Genomic DNA, 17,500 nt, shown 5'->3' with positions numbered 1-17,500 from the left:
TGCTCTGGCATTAACAGGTGTACTTATTCAACCTGATGGGTTAGCCAAGGCTACTCCCACCTTAAAGACACATCCCAGATGGGTTAGCCAAGATTTCTGACGTTTCTTGGACAGTTTCTTCCCTATCCGGCACATACCTCATGGCACTTTACTTTCAATCCTCCCATCTTGCTCTGCTATTGGCTTGCATTGGATCTGACGTGCAGTCTTAGTGGCTTTGGATAAAATCATCTGCCAAACAACTTACTCTAATGGAAGTGCAATGTAGATGTAGAGTCAGAGGAGTAGAGGGTCAGTAAAGGATGATGGTTTCAGTTGAGTGGTCACCAGTAGCCTCTAACTCAGACCCACAACCCCTCCCCTGTTCTACACAATGGCAATCCCAGCGTCATGGCAACACCGAAGGAGCGGAATCAAAACAAATGCCGGCATTCCACAGGCGAGGCGGGAAGTCCTCCAATGCGCTCAGCTCAGCTACGGCGGGGAACTCCCATCCGGGCGACCCCTCTGGCATTCCGCTCAAATTCTCATCACGCACGTCAGTTGCCTGATGATTGCGGGCCATATCTCGGCCGAGTCCAGTCCAGTGTTTCGTTGCCACCTGGTGTGGTGTGGTGTGGTGCTACGTTTACGTGGTATAAACATCTGGGTGAGCTGGCTGAACCAGAAGCGTGGTGATTCAAACAGCATGCTGCTACTGAGATACACACTCAAAAACACATCTTCAGTGTTAATGGCTGTTTGGGAGGTTCTTTATGGCTGCAAGGCAATAGACGAGATTTCCTGGATGTGTCTATGCTTCGCGCGCGCGTGTGTGTGTGTGTGTGAAAGGGTGTTGTTGGACACTGATTACTATGTATACATGGTCATATAACTACCCGCATTGGCTTCTTGACAAATACTGTGACTCTCCCATGAGCACAGCGATCCTGGCCATGTCCCATACTCACCTTATTTGGTTCCATATACTGTATATTTTTGCCACAATAACAATAATTTTGGCTGTACAAAGAAATAGGCTGATAGCAATTAATGGTCTTATACTGATGAGGGGCTCTGGTGGAGCTATTATATCAGTGTGCATTACAACTGTATGTGTTCTGAACTAAAAACATAGTTTTAAAGGAGCTTGGCCTAATCCATACAAGTTATGACCATGTCGGGCTCACTTAAATTGGTGGTGGAGCCATACCACCCCCTTGTGGTCAGGAGCATACATTTAAATGAATGAGTCCAGAAGACGGATTCATGTTCAGCATAAATTATCTGTTGCCTGGAGTTGCCACATCCCAGTTTCCTCAAAACTCAGTTTGCTAGATGTGCAGCCCAGGAAACCTGACACGCCGGCGGAACCTCCAAATGAGCTCCACTGCAGGCGAGAGCGCGGGCAGTGCCCCTTGGAGATCGTATCAACAGCAGCGTGAGAGCGCTAGCGGCGGGAACAGCCGCGGCTTCGGCCGGCGTCACTGGGGGGACGCCTGAGGTCCCGGGAGAGATGGAGGGAGCACATTAGGAAGGCAAGCAAGCAGAAACGCGGCTCAGCAGGGCAGACCGGGCCAGCAGGAGGGGCTCAGAGCGGAGTAAATAATTCAGCCAGTCTTGGCTTGTTCTTCAATCTCTAACATCCATATGGAAACCGCAGCCAAGTAATGTGGAAATACACTTGCACACACACACACACACACACACACACACACACACACACACACACACACACACACACACACACACACACACACACACACACACACACACACTCACACTCACACTCACACACACACTCACACACACAGACACACACACACACACACACACACACACACACACACACACACACACACACACACACACACACACACACACACACACACACACACACACACACACACACACACAGCATACAAACTGACACCAGAAACGCACATGGCAACATGTGTCATGGCCTGTGCATAATTAAAATTTTCTGTTATGTATTTTATCTTCTATCTCCTCTCCTACACTCTGGAGTTTGCCAGAACATTAAGATGCAGCACTGGATCCCTTCCACAGTAGGAGAGACTGCAGTCGTTGTAACCATTTTGCATTTGGCCTTTGCTTTCATTTTAACATGTAACATGTGTCGCCGCAACATACAGCTCTCGTGTCTGTATTTACTTCACTAATACAAGCACACGAGCCTTACTCTTTCTCTTGTTTTCATCTTAATGCAGTGAATGCCATGTCGGAGAGAGCTGCAACAAACAGTGGCCGAGGACAATTTCAGCACACCAGTTTAAAGTGGTGCATAAGGGTTTTTATGAACATTTTAGTCTTTACAGCGTTTTTCTAAATGCCAGTGCACTCTCCAGAGATAGTCACTTGCAAACCAAGGATGTCACAGGTTCTCCACAGCTCTCAGCCTGCTGCTAGTACCCTACTCTACATCCCCTTGATACAACACTGTTATTATTATATTATATATATTATTATTTATTGTCTATTTATTATTATTATTATTGATATTATTATTATTATTTGTATTAGTATTATTATTTTTATATTCTTAATCCAGTACCTGTCTATCTGTATGAAATAGTTTGTACCTAAAACAGGGTTAGCAGTTTATGATTAAGCCCACTGTACTTCATACGTGACCAGCTTCAGGCTCAGGCTCACGGCTCATTTTCACACCAAATCTCTGTTCGCAAAAGTGGCTAGCCTACCTCACTTGCTAGATACGCTTGCTGGTCGTAACCGATTGTATTGGGGACAGTTGTAATGCGTGTTACAATTGTCCCCAGCCGACCTCTCTTATATTTGATCATTGGAATATAAAACAGCTAATAATTATGCCGGCATTTAGAACAAAAAAGACTGATCACAACTACCTGTTACTTGTATCCAGAATCGGTTTGTTTAGCTGTCTAGTTTCCCCCCACGTCCTTTTGCTTCCGCAGAGGAGGAGAGATTGAATAAGTGCTGTCCAGTGTGTGCTTTATTGACAGCACTGAAGACTTCAGACGCTGTGACCAGGTGTGTGTGTCATGGGGCTATCTCTAGAGGTCAAGCCTTGTCCATGCTGACAGACTGGCACACTGGATAGTGGAGGACACTGGAATGGCCTGTAAGGGCCTTGGCATGGAGCCTCTGGCTGGGCTGCATGCGTATTCCACTAGGGGCTGTTATCCTTATGGGCCCTTCATAGAGGCCTGTCAGGAGGTGAGCTCTGTAGGGCTGCTGGCTGGAGCTCTGCTCATACCGCTGTGTGTTCTATATGTTGGATGTGACGCCGGAGCTCTGCTCATACCGCTGTGTGTTCTATATGTTGGATGTGACGCCGGAGCTCTGCTCATACCGCTGTGTGTTCTATTTGTTGGATGTGACGCTGGAGCTCTGCTCATACCTCTGTGTGTTCTGTATGTTGGATGTGACGTTGGAGCCTAATCTCTGTGTGGTTCTGTAAGGTAAATATGATGCTGGAGCTCTGCTCATATCTCTGTGTGGTTCTGTATGTTGGATGTGACGTTGGAGCTCATATCTCTGTGTGGTTCTGTATGTTAGATGTGACGCCGGAGCTCATATCTCAGTGTGGTTCTGTATGTTGGATGTGATGTTGGTGCTCTGCTCATACCTCTGTGTGGTTCTGTATGTTGGATGTGACACCGGAGCTCATATCTCTGTGCGGTTCTGTATGTTGGATGCGACAAGCTCCCCATTTGTCAGAGGGTCTTAGAGGTTGTGAGCTCTGAGGCTTGACGTATGATGTGTGCATAAGCACACTGGTTTGAAGTTAGCGCTGAATTATGACTGGCTTAGCTGCCCTTATGCTGTTGGTAACCCCTCCATCTGTGATCTAGGGGGTTAATAGGCCATCTGTGCTGTCTGTGGCAACACAGCCTTGGTAAATATGACTGGGTTTACTTCTGCATCGCAACATAGCCTTGGTAAATATGACTGGGTTTACCTCTGCACCGCAACATTATTGTTGCGTGACTGGATACAGTCCACCAATGGGTAGGAGTTCCTGCGAAAGGAAACATCTATGTAACAACTGTGACACCTGTTCTTTTTTAAGCAGTTGTTAGGTAAAGTTTATTAGTGGATTATGTTGTGCCTGAAACACAATGAAAGAATACTGTTAATATATGTTAACAGCCCTTTGTATGTATTTGACTAGGGAAGTAGATACTTAGGGAAGCCTACTCATTCATCTACACACATATATTTACCTCACTTTGGCACATAAATTGACCCAACACATACATCAATATGCAGGCATCCTCCAAGTCTAATGCAAGGTATCAGTGTTAGAGTGTGAGACTTTAACTGCTTGAAAGAGTATAGATCATTATGTAGGAAAAGCCAAAAGAATGTATCTCCGGTGTATCAGACTGTACAAAAATCAATATTTAAAACTCCCACACAAGTTGATTTGTCACATCCTAATGGCTTGCTAGCATAGGGAGGTGTGTTTATTTTCAGAAGTCGCTTTATGTAGGGGGAGCTATTCCCAGTCGTCTCCATGGCTCACTTATATAACCCTCTGACCCATAATGGCATATTATCCTGTTCTACATGTCACATATTACGCATTATTTAAACTCCTCAGACATAGTATTATTTCTAGTAAAACATCCTACTGCAATACAGAAACACCCAAGGACTCACAAGGACACACACACACACACATACACACAGACAGATCCCTTCTGTAGATTATTAAAGATGGTGGCTCAGGTTCATCTTCTCCACTCCTTGTCAGGTCAGACAGGCTGATGGTGCCAGCTCCCTCACACACACGCACTCTCTCTTTCTCTCATATACACACACGCACTCTCCTCTCTCTCCCTATCATACATACACACACTCTCTCTCTCCCTCTCATACATTCACTCACACACACACACACTTTCTCTCTCATACACACACACACACACGCACACACAGACACTCTCTTATACATACACACACTCTCTCTCTCTCTCTCTCTTACACATACAGTCCCTCCCTCTCTCTCGCATTTACACGCTTTTCCCCTCTCTCTCTCTCTCTCTCACACACACACACACACAGGAATCCCAGACAGTATCTGTTGCCCCTGATTGCCTTTGACAGCTCTGTGGCATTGGCGCTGCCCAAGACAGGCCTCTCAGTCTGGGCTACAGGCACGCTGCTGCTGTCACACACACACACACAAACACACACACACACAGACAGGCCTCTTGGTCTGGGCTAAAGGCACGCTGCTGCTGTCGGCTCGTGTGGCTCCCATCGATTGGTGGAGGTAACAAACGCGAGGAGCACGCATCGACCAGGCACTGCGCTTCATCCGCCTACAACTCCCATGAGGCAGCAGCACGCCAGGCAAGCAGACTTCCTGCCAGACCGTCCACAGGTGCGGAGCTGCCAGAGATGCTGGGTGATAATTAGAGACAGACGGGAGGCCAGACACTCGGTGGGGATGTTCACTGTGGTAGGAGTCGGGACACTCAACATGCTCACGGTGCCAAGGGTACACGGCTAAAGACACTAGAGATACTAGCTGAGCTACTGTGTTCATTACAGTGTTATTCCTGCTTGAGAATATTGTGTAGAGTAGAACAGGATAAAATAAACTGGAAAAATTGAAATATGTTCAGGAAGAAAGCATGTAGAATCAAATGTAAATTTAAATGTAAAGGAAATGAATGGGAGGGTGCATGTGCAACTCAAAATTAACTTACAATAAATTGGAAAAAGTACTTTTTCCTTGCAGAATGTCCAAAGCTCTGAGAAGCACACTATGTAGAGTTGAAGAAAATTAACTAAATTGAAATAAGCACTTTAAGTAAATAAGTACTTTACAAAAAAATATATTGGGAATCTAATGGGAAGGTGCATGTGCAACTCAAGATCACATATTTAAAAATTAACCTACATGAAATATTTATCGCGAAAACAATTCATGCATATTTTCAGGAAGCTGCCATGTTGAGAAACTGATGTTATTGTTGATGCCGGAGTAATTACTGTTTTCTGTTGCAACCTAAGCCCTCCACTAATTACCTGCTCCAGCAGAGGAGTATTCTCTGGAACTTAACAGAGCCTTCGTATATTTGAAGCCTTTAGGTTTCTTCTGTTTGTCTTCTTCTTTTGGTACAAAAACACAACTCCCAGTACAGTAATGCTTCTGAGCGCCACCAGGTCCACCTGGTCTCCTGTATCTGGCTCGGTCTACAGGAACAGGCCCCACCAAACACAATGTCCTATTTCATCAATGAGACAAGGACCCATCATGTGATATAAATTATTTATTTACATTTACAGAAAAAAGGAACCATCACAACAATGTTAAACTATCTGTAAATATACTGATACATAACCAAACAGAGCTTAGTCCTAGGCTCCAGTCTTCATTGGTGTCGTATACCACAAATGCAAGGCAACGCGTGGAGCTCCTTGGGATCTTTCCACCTCACCTCCCCCTCCCGAAAACTGTCCGACCAGAGGGTCCTGGCCTGGGGTGGGGGCGGCGGGCGTGACTGGGGGTGTCTCTTTCACCCCCTCCTCCCATTGGTTCAGCGGTGTGGGCTGCAGGGCCAGGCCTCGCCTCCTCCTCTTCCTACGTGTGCTGCTATTGGATAGAAAGAGAGGAGGGAGGGGCTAAAACCGAAGAGCAAGACCATCCCACCACACACAAGCCCCGCCTCCATCTTGCTCTGATAGACCAATACAGGAAGGGAACGGGGACTGACGGCACATTCAACCTATCACATGTATGGGCAGACTTGGCATGTTGGGGTCACAACACCCCACCCCACCCCCTACACCCCTTTAATCTACGTCTGCTTCTGCAGGGGTGTAGGGGTGTTTGTGTGACCACTCCCTCGTACCTTCCACAGAATGTGTGTGCACCTGTGATTTGTTTGGTGTGTGACTTGTTATGTGTGTGTGTGTGTGTTTTCTGTGTGTGTGTCTCAGATGAGTCGAGTGGAGGCGCGCAAGGTGTTTTCTGAGTTGTAGTGTGGGACGTTCTGCTTCTGACGCGCTATCCTGTTGGTCCGCGGGCACTTCCTGTCATAACGACAACAATCACAGAGAGACAACCAATCACCATCCAGCTCGGTGACAATTCAATGCTCTGCCTGACTCCTATTGGAAAAAAAAAACTTGAAAGGGGCAAACGAATGTGCAAAGCTTGGCCTTGGTAAGAGAAACAAACAAATATCCCCTCAGTCAACACGTAGGTATAGATATGTATGAATGCTCAGCTCTACGTCTTCAGAGAATCACGGGAGTACACTTCAGCTTTACAGCAAATACACTTTTTGAAAGGACTGTCCGGTGCGCTAAACCTTTGGCCTTTCTGAGTGGTTCCCTCAGGTTCACGTTGAATTCACATCTTTACTTTCATTCCCAGGTCTGAGTGTCAGTCATTATCGGAGACAAACAAATGATGGAGGAGGCACAAGGTCCCTAAGACAATCTAGAAGTCCAAAATGGAGCTGAATTCACAAGAGATCGCTTTATGGATTCATTGATGCTGAGACGAGAAGCCTGAGGATATCTGGGTAGAGTTTGAATCACAACACTCATTAAAAGTACCTTTTGCATGCACTGAAGCCCACACTCACGTACACCTACACACACACACACACACACACACACACACACACACACATTCTCTCTCAAAGACACAACCGCACACACACACACACACACACACACACACAGCTCTGCAGGGAACGAATGGATCCTCAGCCCAGCTGTTCCTCTCACGTCTTTATTATTTCTCTATTAGCAACTTTATTTAAATGTCATGTTTTGCATAGGTCAGATTGTGCCTGCAGCGTAGACTCACACACATGTGCGCGCGCATACACACACACACACACACACACACACACACACACACACACACGCACACACACTTCTCAGGCTAGGGTCTGTGGGGATTCTTGCCTTTTTCAGGGGCAGAAAGGTCCTGCTTTAATTTGATCTGTTCTGCCAATGATAGAATAGGTCTCAACTCAAGTCTTTACTTCAGGAAAGAGAGAGAGCGAGAGTGTGTGTGTGTGTGTGTGGGAGGGGGCATGTGTGGCATATGTCAATGTGTGTGCATGTGTGGGCTGCCTGGTGTATGTTTTCTGTTGAAGTGCTTATGTGAGTGTGTGTGTGTTGGGCAGGCAGGTGGGTGGTTATGTGTAGTTGTGCGTGAGTGTGTGACTCACCATCTACCTGGATGTCTTTAATTATCTTAGAAAACACTGGCAAGCCAAGGAGGCATAATGACACACACACACACACACACAGACGCACACACAGACGCACACACACATTCAGCTTGGGTCTGTAGGGATGCATCTCTGTTGTGAGGCAGAAAGGTCCTGCTTTAATTTGATCTGGGCTGCTAGTAAGAGTGCAGGTCTCTCAACACTAGTTCTCACTTAAGAGATGGAATGTGTGTGTGTGTGTGTGTGTGTGTGTGTGTGTGTGTGTGTGTGTGTGTGTGTGTGTTGTGTGTTTGTGTGTGTGTGTGTTTGTGCGTGGGAGCAATGGTGGTGGATGGGGGCATGTGAGTGTGACTAAGCCTCTACCTGGATGTTTCTAATCTCCTTAGAAACACTGGCATAATGCAAGAAGGCATACTGACACACACACACACACACACACACACACACACACACACACACACAGCTCATAATAAGGCGTGTGCACCTGTGTCTTTCTGACTCTGGAACATTCCCAGGGTGCATTGTTACTGATCTGAGGGGGGTGGGGGGTGATAGGGAGGTGAGGATGGAGATCCTGGGCAGAAGGGTGGGAGCTTGGGGACAGTTGCATTGTGGGGTAATAGGGGTTGGTTATGTTGTGTGTGTGTGTGTGTGTGTGTGGCTGTGTGTTTGTTTGGTGAAGGGGGATTGAGGGTCTGTTTACAGGTATCGGTGAGGGCGTGTTGGGAGTTGGGGGAGGGGTGGGATGGGGTGGTGGGTAACCATAGAGGAAATCCTCCAGAAAGGTCAGACCAGGCGTGTGTGCTGATTACACAGTGAGAGACGGCTTGATTATCCTCTCTTTCTTTCTCTCTTTCTTTCTTTCCCTCTCTCCCATTCTCCCTCTCCCCCTCTCTCACTCATTCACTCTACCTGTCTCTCTCTCTTTTTCTCCCTCTGTTACTTTCTTCCTCTCTCTCTTCTCCATGTTCCATTCTTTTCACTCATGAATTCTCGCCACCTGCCAATTCTTATTTAAGTAGCTATGTGTTTATGTGTGTGTGTGTGTGTGTGTGTGTGTGAGGATGTATGTTTATTTCACCTTTGTGTAATTCCTTTGCATGTGTGATTAGCCAGGCCAATCTGAGGTGGGAGGAGACATGGCGAGACGAAGAATAGAGGAGAGAGAAAAAAATGCCCGGTTAAATATTGGTCTGAAACTCCCATCCTCCTGATTTTTGTGAATATGTTGTTTTTGAGCGCCCCAGCGATCATTGATATCCTTTAGTTTTAGTTGCAGGGATATCTGAGGGTCTGCCATACCTGTCCTATGTCATGGCGAGGACAGATATTGTAGTTAGACAGACTGACAGACAGACCGACAGACCGACAGACCGACAGACCGACAGACAGACAGACAGACAGACAGACAGACAGACAGACAGACAGACAGACAGACAGACAGACAGACGGAGAGCTATGCACGCCGACGGCAGATGATGGAGAAAAAGAGAGAACTTTCTCCAGCATGTTAGAAGCACAGCAGAGGGGACCACTGTGGTGCTGGAGACAGTCAGGGTTGCCATGGAAACCACCACACTGGTTGGGGCTTGGGAGACCAGGGTGGCAGAACTACCCCCTCACACCCCCCCCCCCCCCCCCCTTCTGCATTCACACAGTACACTGTAAGCCAAATGTACAAAAGCTGTCCTGTACTGTAGTGATGACTACGTGACTGCCTGGTATTAGCTGGAATGGACCTGACAAGAGGCGGCTCTGTTTATCAACCACAGACAATAATTGAATGGAAAGGTATATATATATTAGAAATATCTCACAGTTTTATACAATGCTTCTTATGGATGCTTATAGACTGCTTATGGACTATAACTTGTATGTGGGTCGGTGTCAACTAACATGTGTGTAGGTGGGCTTGACAAGATGTAGCATTTATACCTTACATGTTGTCTATGTGTGTGTACTGGCAGTTATATTATGAGACTGTTTGTGTTAGTTTGTGTCTGTGTATATCATTGTGAGTGTGTGTGATACTCACCGTGTGATACACAGCACCACCAGACAGATGACTGCCACCTGCAGTGCTCCGATGATGGAGGCGATGAGGACGTAACGGACTTTTCCGGAACCAGGCACCACGTACATCACGTTGTAGTCTTTAGTGTCACACTGAGGCCCACTGAAGCCCGTGTGACAGCTGAGAACACACACACACACACACACACACACACACACACACACACACACACACACACACACACACACACAGTTAAACACGGGTCCAACTTTCATGGGAAGGCCCACTCTAAATAATCAACAAATTTACACAATCTTAATAATGAGGAATTTGTTTGGTTGACAGATGACTAGTTACTGATAGTGTTTTGGTGGCTAGAGGTCAGTAACTACTCAAATAAATTAGATATCCAGCTATTCATAGAAATGTGCCATAACAGTATATCATCTGCTGCCAAAAAAATCCTCCAAGTGCCAAGAGATGAATTTCAGTGTTCTTCCAAACTAATTTAGTTTCCCACAGACATTGTTTAAAAGGACTAAACCGACAAAGCTGTCTCTAAGAGAGAGGAAACCAGAGGGCCACAGCTTCACATACTGTGTGTGTGGTTCAAAGAGAGAGACCCATCTGCTCATGTCTGTGTAAGACCACTAAGTGTAACGTTCGCCGGAGTGCTAGATCCAAATGCACGACTCGATATCCACACAAAAGGAGAATCATTCATTACTCACGGGAAACGAACAGGAAAAGTGTAGCGAATAAGCGTGATCCAAAACACGAACACAGCACACAGAACATCACGGATGAATCATTACACGAAAAAAAACGTCAGACGAGGAACTGAAGAAACACGAGGGCTTTAATACACATGGAAACTAATCAGACGAAAGTGATTATTGGATGAAAGCGTCGAGAGGGCAGGTGATCAATACAGATGAACAAGGCAAACATGATGAATAAAAACGGGTGGAACCAAGCCGTGAACGGAGGAAACTAGAGAGTAACCAAACCTGGCGTGAACAGGGATCTAGGAATGACAAAGACACGCGGCGTCTATGGTAAACACACAATGGACAGACAGGAACACGACAAACACATGGGAAACACGTATAACACAACATGGCAGGACAAAGGAAAACACATGGATTGTGACAACTAGACACTATACAGAGACAGAGAGGAGGGATGAGTGACAGAGAGGGAGAGAACTACTATGTGTTTTAATGTGTGGTTGTGTGTATATGTGTGTGTGTGTGTGTGTGTGTGCATATGTGTATATGTGTATATGTGTGTGCGTGCGTGTGTGTGTGTGTGTGTGTTCATATGAACCTCCAAAGATAAAGTGTTGGGGCAAGTGATTTGGAAATCCAACATGAACATAGACTGCTGAAAATGAGAGCTCTTTGTCTCTGTGTGTCTGTTTATACGTATGCTGTACCTTAACAAACTCCACTTCCCACCATTTCATTACATTTGTTCTATTAGTTCAATGCCTGCTACTCTCTATCTCTCTCTATCTCTATCGCTCTCTATCTATCTCTCTCTCTCTCTCTTATACTGAGACATACAGACAGAGAGAGAGAGAGAGAGAGAGAGTGTCACAGCAAGAGTGTCTGGCAGCGTTGGCATTTCAGTGCATGCTATTTTGGCATATTGTTTTAGAAACACTCCAATTGGAGACGTTCTGCCGGTAATGCATTATAAATTGCACCAAATGCATTCAGTGCTTGCCTGTCTCTCTGTGTGTGTGTGTGTGTCTCTCTCTCTCTCTCTCTCTCTCTCTCTCTCTCTCTCTCTCTCTGTGTCTGTGTGTCTCTCTCTCTCTCTCTCTCTCTATCTTTCTGTGTGTGTGTCTCTCTCTCTCTCTGTCTCTGTGTCTGTGTCTGTGTGTGTGTGTGTGTGTGTGTGTCTCTCTCTCTCTCTGTCTCTGTCTCTGTGTCTGTGTCTGTGTCTGTGTCTGTGTCTGTGTCTGTGTCTGTGTCTGTGTCTGTGTCTGTGTCTGTGTCTGTGTCTGTGTCTGTGTCTGTGTCTGTGTCTGTGTCTGTGTCTGTGTCTGTGTCTGTGTCTGTGTGTGTGTGTGTGTGTGTGTGTGTGTATGTGTGTATCTTTCTCTCTCTCTGTGTCTCTGTGTGTGTGTGTGTGTGTGTGTGTGTCTCTCTCTCTCTCTCTCTCTCTCTCTGTGTGTGTGTGTGTTTGTCTCTCTCTCTCTCTCTCTCTCTCTCTGTCTCTGTCTCTGTCTCTTTTTGTGTGTTTGTGTGTGTTAAGACTGAGAGACAAGGAGAGACACTGTAAGAGACCGTACAGAGAACATGGCCATTAGCAAACACAGACTTTATAAAGGGTAGGGTGCAGACACAGTGGTTTAAAAGAGTAGAGGAATGGAGGGAACATGGAGCAAATGAGAGGAAAGAAAGAAGGAGGGGAGGAAAAGGTCTCTTCTTTAATTACAGTCTGTGTCAGAACACCTCTCTGTGGGGTTAGTTATAGAGAACACCTGCAGGGTCATCCCCTTTATACACACACACACACACACACACACACACACACACACACACACACACACACACACACACACACACACAAAAGAACTTGCCCTATACAACAGCTGGCAAAGATGAGTCCCTTTGCGCCTTTTAAATGTAAATTTAAATAGAGCTTTAGAAGGATGACCATGGGGGTATTCCAGAGAGAGAGCGGGTCCTGTTCAATTTGTTAACCCTGAGATGAGGGACACTCTGGGTTGTCCAATTCAGAAAGGGGGGTAATTCAACCCGTGGAACAGTTACCACGGTAACACAGGTAACCCTGTGTTTCTCCCTATCTCCTCTCTCTTGCTGAGCATCTATTGGCCACGGGGTGTCCCCTGTCCGTTTACCTGTCGACGACGAAGCCACGTTCATTTGCTTAGCCTTATGTTGGGTGAGACCCCAAATAGATAGATTTTTGGTGACTACCTCATCGAACGTTACTGTTTCTTAAATAAAGTAAAAGGTATTCAATAATATTCCACCTTTTCCACCTGACACCATAGAGACAGATCGCCACGCTGCACTCAAACAGGCTTCTCTCTGCTCACAGGTTGGCTACACAGAGTAGGGAGCTGACCTTTGGGTCATATATGCTGCAAATATTTATAAACCTAATTTATACCACACTTACTCCCTACACAATGTCAGCTCAGGTCAGGGGTAAGTGCTCCCCATCATGTTACATGGCTAAAAGGTCATTGGCCAAACGGTACAGGCAAAACTTGAGGAGGTCAGTGAAACGAGAAAGATACTCTTTTAGTTAAAGTGTAAAGTGTTTCTTTCTCAGGATGTCTACTGTGTTTGGGATAAAAACTAGGTGTGTTGTTCAGAGGAATTCAAGTGCCATCACTGTTCACACAAATTTTACACTAATTCCTATGACGAAATAGATCAGTATTTCATAAAGTGGTAAAGAACCTGATGGTTAATGAAGTCTTCCAGATGCAATGTTTTTTTTAAATAAAATGTAATAATTCAGAGTCGAGAACATTTTAACATTTCCTTTACAGTAAGATGGCACCTCGCCTGGTTTCTCTCTATCCTCTATCTCTTTCTCTCTCTCAGCTCTTCTTCCCTTCCCTCCTTCTCTTTCTCTCCCCTCGTCATCTCTCCCTCAATCCTCTCTCCCCTGTTCTTCTCTCTGTCTTCTCTCACTCTCCCCTCCCTCCTTCCCTCCCTATTTTCTCTCCCTCCCTCCCTGTCTCTCTGTACCTGCAGGTGGGAGGTGAGAGGCTGTCGGGGTACTGGCAGTCTCCGTGGACACAGTAGTTCTTGTAGCGCTCGGGGCAGGGGTTCGAGAGGCCTCTGGCGTTGGGACTCATGCTGTCCGTCCTCTCCTCTGCAGGGGGAAACACAGACAAGAGGGGGGAGAGTCAGTGGAAAAAGCAGAGGTGAGGAGGTGATACAGAGAAAAGATTAAAGGAGAAGACATGAGAAAGAAGAATGCATAGAGGAGATGAAAAATGAAGAGGCAGAGTAGAGATGAGAAAGGGAAAGAAGAAGAGAAAAGATGAACAGAATAATAAAAAATAGAAGAGATTGGAACAGAAGAGTTTAGCATAGAGAAGTGAAGGGAGGATAAGAGAGAGAAGAATGAAAAGATACAGAGAAAAGATGAGAAAAGACATCAAAAGAGAAGAACATGTCAGTGGGGGCGTTAGAGAGAAGATAACGGAGAAATGAGATAAGCAGAGAGGAGTCCAGAACACCAGCGTGAGAGAGAAGGGAGGAGAGGACACCAGAACACCAGCGTGAGAGAGAAGGGAGGAGAGGACACCAGAGCAGGAGACAGGAGAGGATGGGATGGGAGCACTTTAATATTCAGAAGGTGAGATTAGAACTGTAGGAAAAAAAAGATAGATGGAGTAATTGTACACCCACACCCTCACACACACACACAGAGAGAGAGAGACACGCACACACACACCCACGTATGCACACACACACACGCACACACACATACACACACACACACCTATCTCTGGGTAGTGTTACGTGCGATATTAAGGACTAAGGGGGAGAGAAGGCATGGTGCTGGGCCATAGTCTCCCTCATAAAGACACTTATTTGATGAATAGCAGTCATCAGGAGGAAATAAGGCCCACTTTTCTCTCTCAAGGGTGTTAAGTGCTAGTGCATCAGAGATGGGGAATCTTTTCCACAAAGAATGACGTGCATTTCAGATTGCCACTCTCCCCTTTCTACGAGGAATTGATTAGCTAATGATATCAATTTGATTAGTGACTTCAAAAGGGGGGTGTCTCATCTTGTGAGCATTTATTCGGCTGGCTCTTGAGACACTGTACAGAAGACAGGACAGGTAAATGCCATTGACTGCCCAGTGGGGCTATTTCACTACAGGGAGGTAATTCAACATTAAAACAGTACGGTCTACTTCAAATGGTATGCTTCAAGTATACTGCTTTTTTTTGATGATGTTGAACCGGTGTGAAAGAGGGTGCATACTTCAAATGTGAGTATGGAAGAAGACATAGTTCAGAGAGAGGGAGAAGATTTGTAGTGTAGCCATACCTGAGTGAGAGGTGGAGGGAGGGGGAGGGGGGGGGGAGAGACAGGCAAAGACATAAAGAGATACACAGAGTGAGAGATGGAGAAATAAAGACACAGAAAGAGATGGAGAGAGAGATAGTGACAGAGAGAGAAGGTGACTGTGTGTGTGTCGGTGTGTGTGTTTGTGTGTGTGTGTGTGTGTGTGTGTTTGTGTGTGTGTGTTTGTGTGTGTGTGTGAGTGAGTGTGGAAGAGGCTGAGGGAGTGGTATTCTCAGCCTGGACAGGCTTTGGCCTGGGGCTCTGAGAGGTGACTGCATCATTACAGACAATGGGAACATTTGAAGGGTATTTGGGTGTGTGCTAATGGGAGCGTTTGAAGGGTACTGGCCTATGTGTGTGTGTGTGTGTCTGTGTGTGTGTGTGTGTTTGTGTGTGTGCGCGTGAGCATGTGTGTGTGTGACTGTGTCAGGTGGTGTGTGTGTGCAGGACTGCATGTGTATGCGTCAGAATGTGCCAGTGCATATGTCTATGTGAGGGTCTGGGTAAACGTGTGTGTGTGTGTGTCTGTGTCTGTGTGTGTAAATCTCTGTGTGGTTGTGTGTGTATGTATTTTCGTAAGTGAAAGTCTATGTGTGTGTGTGTGTGTGTGTGTGTGTGTGTGTGTGTGTTCTTCTGCAGATCGAGGGGAATCGATGTAGCGCTGGTGACTCTATTGCTTATTGTGTGTGTGTGTGTGTGTGTGTGTGTGTGTGTGTGTGTGTGTGTGTGTGTGTGTGTGTGTGTGTGTGTGAGGTGTAAGCTTGAGTGGGCCAGAGGACACTCCATTAATCAAAGCCCTGACCACAAGCGGTGTGAAACTCCTTCCTTCTCTTTCACATGTGGACCACACACACACACCCACAGTCTCTCTTTCTTTCACACACACATGTACCATTTATACACACACACGCACACACACACACACACACACACACATACACACACACACACATACACCACAGTCTCTCTTTCACACACACATGTACACATTATACACATAACACACAATCACACACACACACACTCTCACACAGGCCATAAAATCACAAGCGTCAGAACACACAGCCCCACCACTTGATCATATTGTCATCAGGGACTGGGTTGTGTGCGTGAGGTATGGTGGCCTGTGAAGGACATACAGTGCCCGGTAGATTGAGAGAGAAGTCCCAGTGGAATACAGTGTGAGTTTGCTTCCCTGTTTCTGTGACCCCAGCTTGGCTTCTCTGTGGGAATGGATCTCTGGGGACATAGAGGGGGGTGGTGTGTGTGTGTGTGTGTGTGTGTGTGTGTGTGTGTGTGTGTGTGTGTGTGTGTGTGTGTGTGTGTGTGTGTGTGTCTCTGTGTGTGTGTGGTCTGTGTGTGTGTGTGTGTGTGTGTGTGTGTGTGTGTGTGTGTGTGCATGTGTGTGTCTCTGTGTGTGTGTGTCTGTGTGTGTATCCCTGGGGGGATACGGTTGAAGGAGAGGAGCGGGAGAAAGGAGAAACACAACCCAACTGTAAAGAGAGAATGGCTCGGGTAGACAATACAAGGAAGAGGATGGCAGGAAAAGAGAGAGTATTGAAAAAAGGAAAGGGGAGAAAGACAGATTGACAGAGAAAGGGAAAGAGAGAGTTAAGAGAGAAGGAGAGAGAGAGTGAAAGGTATGGAAAGAGACTGAACGAAAAATAGAGAAAAAGAAAGAGTGAAAGAGAGATAGAGATAATAAAAGGGGGAGACGGACAGAGAAAGGATGGAACAGTGAAATAGATGGAGTCGGAAGGAGAGAGTAAAAGAGAGGGAGAGAGGGACAGACATTGACTGAGAGAAAGATAACAAGTGAAAGACAGAGAAAGTAAAAGAGAGAGAGACCGAGAATGAGTGAAAGAGAGAGAGATGACAGTGAAAGGGGAAGAGAGTGTGAGAGAGAGAGACAGATAACATGAAAGAGAGAGAGGGTAAAAGAGAGAGAGAGAAGGAGCGAAAGAGAGATAATTCAGTGAAAGGGGAAGAGAGCGAGGGAGAGAGAGACAGAGTGAGAGAGAGAGAAAGAGATAGACAGAGAGAGAGAGAGAGAGAGAGAGAGAGAGGAGTGTTCACCTTGGCAGTGACCGAGGTGTCGCACCTCAATCTTCTCCTGCTTCTGACACGACGCCTCCTTCACCTGGCAGGGGTTGTCATAGGAACGGCCGTCTGACGCGCAGACTGGGTTAAAGTTGGTGTGGGCACAGTCAATGTTG

General features: G+C 46.2%; 1 protein-coding gene across 2 annotated transcripts in view; it reads right to left on the bottom strand.

The window, feature by feature from the left end:
- Positions 1-6,171: 6,171 nt before the first annotated feature.
- Positions 6,172-17,500, bottom strand: part of LOC105896614 (tomoregulin-2-like) — a 61,798-nt gene continuing 50,469 nt past the window's right edge. Inside the window, exons 6-9 of one of the 2 annotated variants that reach the window (XM_031558999.2) lie at positions 17,361-17,500; positions 13,947-14,073; positions 10,228-10,386; positions 6,172-6,592 (exon numbers count right to left, since the gene is read on the bottom strand). The exon at positions 17,361-17,500 is cut by the window's right edge and continues 9 nt beyond it. In XM_031558999.2, coding sequence (XP_031414859.1) covers positions 6,358-6,592; positions 10,228-10,386; positions 13,947-14,073; positions 17,361-17,500 — 661 coding nt within the window. In that variant the 3' untranslated portion in view covers positions 6,172-6,357. Of the gene's footprint in view, positions 7,033-10,227; positions 10,387-13,946; positions 14,074-17,360 lie in introns of both variants that reach the window. The other variant, XM_031559000.2, reaches the window with a different exon arrangement.

This window comes from Clupea harengus, chromosome 21 (assembly GCF_900700415.2).
Source record: "Clupea harengus chromosome 21, Ch_v2.0.2, whole genome shotgun sequence".
In the NCBI taxonomy this organism is placed as follows: domain Eukaryota; kingdom Metazoa; phylum Chordata; class Actinopteri; order Clupeiformes; family Clupeidae; genus Clupea; species Clupea harengus.
The sequence above is the reverse complement of the archived record's forward strand: the minus strand, read 5'-3'. Positions and strand labels throughout refer to the sequence as shown.